Genomic DNA, 9,367 nt, shown 5'->3' with positions numbered 1-9,367 from the left:
TTTTCATCTCGTCCACCTCAATTCCCTGTGGAGTTACAACATAACCAAGAAAAGAAACTCGATTCATGCAAAAGATGCACTTCTCAAGGTTACCAAATAGACGTGCATCACGTAAAGTATTAAAAACAGCACGTAAGTGATCCATATGTTCATCAAAAGACTTGCTGTAAATCAATATATCATCAAAGTAAACTACCACAAAATGTCCAATAAAAACTCTTAAAACCTCATTCATTAAGCGCATGAAAGTGCTAGGTGCATTTGTCAAACCAAAATACATTACTAACCACTTATACAACCCGAATTTAGTTTTAAACGCAGTTTTCCATTCATCTCCAAGTTTCATTCTAACTTGATGGTAGCCACTTCGCAAGTCAATCTTAGTGAAAATTATAGAACCACACAACTCATCTAGCATGTCGTCTAGCCTAGGAATAGGATGGCGATACCGAATAGTAATATTATTGATGGCTCTACAATCAACACACATACACCAAGTTCCATCTTTCTTAGGAACCAAAAGTACAGGAACAACACAAGAACTAAGGCTTTCACGTACATACCCGTGGTCCAAAAGGTTTTGGACTTGTCGCTGAATTTCCTTAGTCTCCTCAGGATTGGTTCGATAAGCAGCACGGTTGGGTAAGGTTGCTCCTGGAATCAAATCGATTTGATGCTCTATCCCTCTCATAGGTGGTAGCCCCAGGGGTATCTCAGCTGGAAAAATATCCTCATACTCCTGCAAAAGGTTAGTGACAGCAGGAGATACCGAGCTAACAATATCATCAAGCGAAAACATAGCTCGTTTGCATACCAAAGCATAGCAAATATCATCATCAGAAATTTCAGCAAAGTCACATTTTGTTGCAAGGATAACACCACCCTTTAATTTAATCCCCTCAGCCTTAGAAATAGATGTAGACTTATCCTTTTTAGGTGGGAAAATAGAATTAGCAACTTGCTGATTTTCAGATTGAACATCATTGAAACTAGCAGCGCGTTCTCTATCAGCTTGTACAATTTGAGCAGGGGTCAAAGGTACCAAAGTAATTTTCTTTCCTTTATGCACAAAAGTGTATTTATTATTTCTACCATGGTGTGTAGCATCATTATCATGTTCCCAAGGATGACCCAATAAGAGTGAATAAGCTTGCATAGGTACCACATCACAATCAACAGAATCAACATAAGAACCAATAAAAAATGAAACTCTGCAAGTTTGTGTTACCTTTGCTTTACCAGAATCATTTAGCCATCGAATATGGTATGGACATGGGTGTGGGCGTGTGGTCAAGCCAAGCTTCTTGACCAAATCAGAACTCACCAAATTATTGTAGCTACCTCCATCAATAATGACACGTGCTCGACGGTCGTTGATGACGAAGCAAATCTGGAATAAGTTATGGTGTTGTAGCTTCTTAGGTTGCTGGACTTGTGAGCTGAGCACCCGCTGTACAATAATGCTCCTATAGGACGCCGTGGCCTCGTCACCAAGGACTTCACCATCCTCCTCATCTGCATCTTGGTCTTCTTCATCCTCAATGTTAGAGGTGCTGATGTAACCATCTTCTGTAGCAATATATGCCCGCTGACTTGGGCAGTCCTTCTGCACATGGCCAATGCCATGGCAGCGGTGGCACTGAATACCCGAAGTGCGTCCCGTTGATGCAACGGATGAGGAACTCTTGGTAGGCACCTGCAAAGAATTTTTACCTGAATCTGAAGGTCGTGCGGAAGGTGTCTTAGGTGTAGCGGAAACTCCAGAAGTTGTTGGTCGCTTGCTCGTTGGTGGAGGCGTCCAAAAAGTGGTTGGCTTGGTCAGCCCCGAAGATGGTGCCGAGCGTGACATGTATGTGCTGGTGCTGATCTTGCTCTTGCCCTGCTGTTCATGCCCCTGCAATTCCTTTTCTGCAAGCATAGCAAACTGAAACAACTGGTTGACAGTGTTAAATTCTTTATAATCAACAATGTCCTGAATCTCACACCTCAAACCCGAATAAAAACGACAAATGACATCTTCGTTTCCCTCCACAACACTACAACGCATCAATCCCTTTTGGAGCTCACCATAGTAATCCTGTACAGATTTATCTCCTTGTTCTAAACGCATTAATTTCTTACGCAAGTCTCTATGATAAGGAGGCACAAAACGATCACGCATAGCTACCTTAAGTTCTTCCCACGTACCAGGTAAAGCATCCTGTGCAGCTAGCCCATTCCACCAAATAATAGCAAAATCCTTAAACTCACTAGTAGCTTGTCTAACTCTATGCTGCTCAGGTACAAGGTGAGCACTAAACTTTTGTTCTACCATCATCTCCCAATCAAGATATCCCTCAGCATCATAATGACCCGAAAAAGATGGTATTGTGAACTTAATTTTAGCATAAGGATCATCGGACACACAATGATTATTACCTTGATGGTGGTGGTGGTGGACACCACCCATACCTGTTGTGTTGCGGCAAAGACGTTGTCGTAATCTCTCTTGTCGGACAGCTGCTCGACCTATGTTCCCGTTGGCATCATACACCGTGTCTTGACCATTGGTGTTGCTACCGGAGGCATCGTTGTTGCCCGCCACAAAGGTTCCCAACTCAGTAACCTTGTCGGTTAGCGTGGAAATTCGCTTGTCCAATCTCTCCATGCTATTGCCAATGTTGAGCTCAATGAGTGCATCAGTGACGGCCTTCCTGACGGCCTCATTCATCTTTTTTTGGGTATCCTCTACAGTAGCTTGTAGTTGCTCTTGACTAACACACTCGTTGAAACCCTTAGAATTGTTATCTCTAGTCTGTTCATCTCCTACCATTGAAAACACAAAAACAGGAACAAACAGGTGAAAGTTATCCCTACCAAATGACTACGTGGTTGCAGTGGTGTCACTTTTCACAGCAAGTGGAAGCATCTTACCAAGCTCTTATAAAGTTCTTACCAACACAAGCAGTGGGCGGTACAACCGGTAGCTGGTTCATGATACCTATGAGGCAGTGGTACCGAGATTGCAAGGCCCTTTGTCTGTACTGATTTGAAGAGTTTGTGGAGCTTGAAAGGCAAACAAAGAGTAATATATATATCTAGCACACAAGTCAGTAACAGAAAATAATGCTGAATTATAGTCCAAAGTACTTGTTCTCGTTGCTGGTCTAAATTGTTGCAAGTACCAGGTGTGTGACAAAAGTATGGTGGATAGCAAGGTGATAGATATGAGAAAAACAAGTATGGTGGATGGAAACAGCAACACAAATAAGGAACCAGACAGCACACGCTAACACAGCTCACTTTGGTCTTCTCTATTGCTCCTCTAGATATTGTTCCTCTTTTGCCCCTCTTTTTTTTCTATTTTTTGGGCTGTCGTTGTTTTTTGGAAAATTTTGACTTTTTTATTTTATTTTATTTTGATATTTTTTCTTTATTTAGGAGCACAAAAGAAGTAACCACAGAAAATATGAGCTCAAACAAGTGTAAGACGTGGCCTGTGGAATTTTCAGAAAACTAGATCAAAATCGACAAAAACCTTGTGACCACGAAACGAGGATCTTGTGACCACTTTTTGACCAATCTAAAAATTCTAAACCCTGACAAAGCTAAGGGATGGATGGATCCAAAAAAATTTCTAATCGATTTGCATATATGGAACGTCGAAAACGGAGTTCGTATGCGAAAACTGGACCAGTTTTAAGAATTGGCTCCGAATTAGAGGACAAAACAGGAACAATGTGTGCAAAATTAGTCACAACAGCCAAGATTTGATGGAAACGATGGGAAAAACACACAAATTGGACTCTAACACGACCTAACCAGCAACAAGACCTCGACTAGAACACAAACTCAACACGACGGACTCTGAAACTGAAATATGCAAAGGCTATGGCGTGGAAGGTTTTAGGACAGGAAAAACGAGTATGGCACTGGACTATGGGACGAATGCGAAACAGTCAAAACTAGAGAATAAAAGTGAACCTGACGGTATACCTTAGCTTTGATTACCACTTAATGGGGACGGGATCCCGATCTTCCGTCGGGTGATGGTAACTATCGTTGTGGCGGAGAATGACACACCGATCCGGCTTCAGATCGAAAGATTGAACCCTGCAATCTTAGCACCATAGCTCCTCTGGTTATCAACCAAGTCACGGACCAGGTTGACCTCGCCAAGAAGGCTAATCCCTGCCTACGCAACGAAGAACACAAGCAAGAACAAGAAAGAAAGCAACCAAATTGCAGATAAATGATTAATCTCACAAGTTGGGGTCTCACAAACCGATGAATGTCGAAACTGTTCTTGACAGATTAATCTAAGCAAAACCCGAACCCTAATAGAGGGGTGGCGGCTGTTTATGAAGACTCTAGGGTCGTGCAAGACCCCTGGACGTGCCCCTAATGGGCCCAAACTCAATACATAGTCGAACGGACCAAAAGACGGTGTCGCAGCACCCTGACAGATTCTGGACGCTGACTTGTTTTGATGATTTCCATTGATTCTGAACAGCTTTTGACGTGAAACCACTTGGATTGGCTTTCTTATCAAATTTGCTTTCCATCCATATGTGGATCATCGAAAACGGAGTCCGGATACGTCCTGGGCGACCAGTTTAAGGCAGACTAGTCCTGGAGGCCGAGGCAGACTTGAATTCTTGTTGGACTGGGCCTCCGGCTTGTGTTGAACGTCCTTGCTGGTCATCATCACCTCCACCACTTCCTCTAAGTCCTTCATGACCCTCTCCAATGTTCCTAAGCAAGATAACATCATTAGGTAGTAGTCTATTCTCAAAAGTATGAAAAGTATCGCTTAAGAATGAGCTCACCTCTAAATTGAGTTGTCGCTTTCGAGCTCGGGTCATTAGGACCTTGCATGACGGTTGGAGGATCAACTGGTACATCCAAAGGAGTGATGTCCTCATCACCCAGCCCGACGAGCGGTCATCAGCCCCCAAGGCTAACCACGGCATGACCCTAGCTAGGAACGGTCGGCCACGACAGCGTGCACATGGTGTCTGCGCCTACGGAGCCAGTGGCCGAACGGTGATGAGCACGCTATTTAAAGCGACTGCAAAAATTGCTAACGATCACGATTGAGGTTCAACTAATTCCACGACTCTAAAGTTGATCTTATCAGCTATCTAACGGAGCAATCCGCACAACAAAAGGGCCACCCGAGAGGAAGATACATGCATGCCAAGATGAGTTCGTCCTTGAAGTTCCGGTCCGCGACAGAGCGTTGACACAGAGCTCGCAGCGTGTTCTAATGAACTTAGACAAAATTTTCCGAGATCCACATGACACTCAACACGACTATAACCTACACCATTCTCGAGGGCTCACCTTAGGGCAACCAATAGTGCTCCAACATATAAAAATTGCTTAATTATTTTTGTTGGAATTTAAATATCGAAATGGCATTGTCGATTATCGTTACAGACTTAGAAAGGACGTGAGTCCCGCTTGAACTAAACAACCATTAACACTTATGATTGAATTTTTAAAAGGTCGGAACTTCGTCAATTTCAACTAGACAACATGTCATGACCTAATCCATACTTCGTACTAACTCATAGGAATAGAATATTAAAGCACTATTTAAGTATGTTCCACCATATAATTTACCAAAGATAGCACTTTAAACTTAAATCGTTTGTTTGCCGACTTAACCGTGAAGAGTGGATTTAATTTCAATTTGATTTTCGAGCTTCGCAAAAATACTAGCTGACATTATTATTCTCCAAGATTTAAAATTGCATGCCCAACTATGTAACTCACCTTCAAATCTTTATTTCCACACTATACTTCAGTTATAAATGGATCGTTGTTCATAGAAATTGTTTTCATGCCAACAATTAACATAACTCATTCTATTCTTTTTGTTAGAGTTTTCATCATCACCTCTTTACGCTAAATAAATAAACTCACTATATTATTAGATCTATCTCTTAGGTCATAATCCCGGTGCTTTAGCAAGTCCGTAACACCAGAGGTGTTACAAACTCTAAATAAGTTTATTATGAATATATATTCAAAGATCTATCAATAATACTAATTATATATCATAAATATTAATATTTTATTATGTATATTTGATCAAAGTTAAAGATCGTTGACTTTTGGAAGACGAGAATGACTCTTTATGCGACAGAGTCAGTAAACTACGAAAAATCCGTTCCACTGTTTGCCTCAGAAGAATCTCCATTCCACTAGTTACCCAAGAACCGCTTTCGTAGAATCCGCGCGTGCCAAGACAAGCGAACACCATTGTAATTTACAAAATGTAGCTGGATGTTGAAGCAAAAAACAAGCAGTATATAAAACGCCGTACTCGCCATCTCCTCGACCTCTCCCCCCACATGTTCTTCAGCCCCCACACTTCACAGGGCGCCAGCCAAGAGAGGTGGGAGAATCTTTCGCCCTGAAAAAGACAAGTGTCAGCCCTTTCGCCCGGTTCCTAGTTTTGGTACTAGTCCAGCTGAGCTGCACCATTCTCTCCCATTCCTTTCCCAACGAACCAGCAGAGCTCGCATCGCAAACAACAAAAGAGAGAAGCAGCAGGCGCAGCAGCCGCCAATCGGACACGCAGCAGAGCGTCGCCGCCGCGGTCCTGTCCAGAGGCATGGGGGACGCCGCCGCAAACCACCCCGTGAGTCTCTCGCCCAGCGTTCGTAATCTCGTGACGACCGATCGGCTTAACGTTTTTCCTTGTGAGGAATTGGAGTTTGGAGTGAATTTTGGCTGAATTCTCTTGTGCCTGTGCCCAAGGGGATAAAAAAAAGTACTCCCAAGTTTGGTTCCGTTTTGGTTGAGTTCTCCTGCGCTCTGTTCTTGCAGATACAAACGGCAGCACTGACAGGAACTTCCATGTCTGGTTTCTCTTACTTGCAGGTTGTCGCGGCGAGAGGAGACGCTAGGCAATCGAGCTTCGGCGCCAACTCGTCCCCCGCCACCGGCGGCGGGTTCGTCGCCCTCGACGTCGGCGCGCTCTCGTCTCTGGCTGGCGACGCCGGCCCGCCGGGAACGCCCACCGCGCCGCCGCGGACACCCGTAAGTCCGAGCTAGAAAACACGCGTTCGCGAGTTCGCGTCGCGACCCGGCCCCGGCCGGCCGGGCGCGGCGGTACGCGCCAAATTATCTTCCGTTGCTTCCAAAGCTGACTCTTTTCTCCCTCGCGCCCGTGCCGTGAACGCGACAGAAGGTGATGAGGTCGCTGTCGAGGAAGGGCGACAGGAAGCCGCCCCCGGCCGACGCCGACGCCAACGGCACCGCCGGTACGTCACTCCAAACGATTAGCTCTCTCTGGTTACCATCCAAATCGTGCTCTGATTTTGCCTCTCAGTGAAAAAAAGTCGCAGTTTGATGCGAATGGTTACTATTTTTTCCCCGTGGTTATCTACCTTTTCTCTTCTTTGTTTGGCTTCCGTTTATCCCCGCTAATTTGATAGTGATTGTTATCTTGTCACTTAAGCTAGTGTCAGTAAAAGTGACAACTGACAGTACTGTATTAGTATTACCGCGTAATAATTCCAACGACGAATCAAAGATTCAAAAGGCGTGTCATGGCATCTTTAAGGTGCAACAACGTTTGCGCGACATGGCCGAGAGATGCAACGCTGACAGCCTCCATCTTCCTCCGCTGATGATGTATGTATGTGCAGGTGGCGGTAGTGAGCGGCCGCAGCTGTTCTTGCACGTGGCGGCCGGCGACCTCGGGGACGCGCCCGGCAGCGCGCGGCTGGTCGTCCACACGCCGCTGGCCGGCACGCCCGGAAGCAAGTCCCGGCGGTTCGGCAGGCGCCCGGCGCCGTGGCTCGATCCCCGGAGGGTCGTCTTCCTCTTCGCCACGCTGTAAGAAACTACCAGTATCCCCTTCGGCTGTCGGTTCTAACGAACTTTTTTTTTAAAAAAAAAGAGAAAAACAAATGTTGTCCGCTGGTATTAAAATCAGCTGATAAATACTGTAGATTTTAGCTAATAAGTCGACTGATAAGTTGAAACGAACAGACCCGCAAGTGGCAGTACAGTATGTCTTGCAGTAATTAGTCCGTGCTACTAGTAGTGTCTGCCAAAGTCGCGGTGATTAAATACTCCTGCATGAAGTACCCAAGCGGTTAGGCAGCGCAGTTAAGCGAGCGAGCCTGAACAAGCTAACAAACAGGCTACGGAGTGACAGTGAACGCCAGTAAATTCCACAGTGGAGAGTACAGAGTACACAACCGAACCCACTAAATGCATTCCTTCCATCAATTCGATGCGACGGATCTTAGGAGTAACAATCAGCCTGTTTGACTTAGCGGTTTAACGTGAGAAAAAAATACTATTTTAATTAAAAATTTACTATCATTTATGACCTAACGAACAGGAGCCATCAAGTGCACTGTTCTGCAGCCCCTGGGACTAGGACACGCTCGGTTCGTTGCGGCAGTACGATGGCGACGGCGATGCTCGCAGTGGCAGGGGTTGCAGCGCGGGACGGACAGGCCGCAGGTTTTGTCGGCCCAGTCTCCGTTGCGTCGCAGAACTAGCCCTCGGCGTCGCGCCGTCGCCTTCGCAACAGAGAGCAGTGGAAAATAAAGACGGAGACCGACAAGCAACCGCCGTGGCGAGCACGACGGCACGACGCTGCCGTGCCAGTGCGGCGCCGTGGTGTTTCTCGGCTCATGTCGCCCGTCCAGCACATAGTCAGAGCGTGGTTAGTTCTTTCTCCTAAACTTTAGCCGTTGTTCCATCGAATGTTTAACACATGTAGTGAGTATTAAATATGGATTAATTATGAAATTAATTGTACAGTTTGCGACTAATTTACGAGACGAATCTTTTAAACCTAATTAGTCCACGATTTGAGAATGTGGTGCTACAGTAAACATATGTTAATGATGGATTAATTAGACTTAATAAATTCTTCTCGTGGAGTACTGATAGATTATATAATTTATTTTTTATTAGTATCCGAACACCCCATGCAACACTCTCACGTGACATCTCCTAAATTTTAGTCACCGAATCCAAACACCCCTTGCTATAACTATTTGGAAAAGTTTTTGATCGGATTGTTGAATACAAGTTCAGAAGTGATGTCTTCAGTTGAAATCCTTAGTGTGGCTAACGCACGCCCTTTTCTGATGTCTGCAGGTCCAGCGTCGGAACGCTGATCCTCCTCTACTTCACGCTGTCCATGAGCAGAGCGGGCACCCGTAGTGGCGGCGGCGCCAGCGACGCCCGGTGAAACGCCGGCAAGCGAAGGGGGCATCTCGCCTGATCTGAGAATTTTCAAGCTTGCAAAGATTGAGAGGAATACCGTAGTCCAGGCATATAAAACAAAGGTGTGGTGCTGCGTGAGTCTGAAAGGCCAACCTCATGGATAAATATAGAGTGAACCAAC

The 9,367-nt window shown here is 45.2% G+C and overlaps 1 protein-coding gene across 1 annotated transcript; it reads left to right on the top strand.

Annotated features, from left to right (window-relative positions):
- The first annotated feature begins 6,467 nt into the window (after positions 1-6,467).
- LOC136550229 (uncharacterized) lies at positions 6,468-9,346 on the top strand. Its single transcript, XM_066541728.1, has 5 exons — positions 6,468-6,631; positions 6,874-7,032; positions 7,181-7,256; positions 7,644-7,833; positions 9,118-9,346. The coding sequence occupies exons 1-5, from the start codon at positions 6,605-6,607 to the stop codon at positions 9,209-9,211; spliced, it is 546 nt and encodes a 181-aa protein (XP_066397825.1). The 5' UTR covers positions 6,468-6,604; the 3' UTR covers positions 9,212-9,346.
- Positions 9,347-9,367: the final 21 nt, after the last annotated feature.

This window comes from Miscanthus floridulus, chromosome 4, assembly GCF_019320115.1.
Source record: "Miscanthus floridulus cultivar M001 chromosome 4, ASM1932011v1, whole genome shotgun sequence".
NCBI lineage: Eukaryota > Viridiplantae > Streptophyta > Magnoliopsida > Poales > Poaceae > Miscanthus > Miscanthus floridulus.
This window is presented reverse-complemented; position numbering and strand designations above follow the sequence as displayed.

Excerpts from the sequence above, each read along its gene's own strand:
- LOC136550229 (XM_066541728.1), top strand. The coding sequence starts at position 6,605 with ATGGGGGACGCCGCCGCAAACCACCCC. Across the intron at positions 6,632-6,873 it reads ACGCCGCCGCAAACCACCCC|GTTGTCGCGGCGAGAGGAGA; the intron begins GTGAGTCTCTCG and ends TCTTACTTGCAG. Across the intron at positions 7,257-7,643 it reads CGACGCCAACGGCACCGCCG|GTGGCGGTAGTGAGCGGCCG; the intron begins GTACGTCACTCC and ends ATGTATGTGCAG.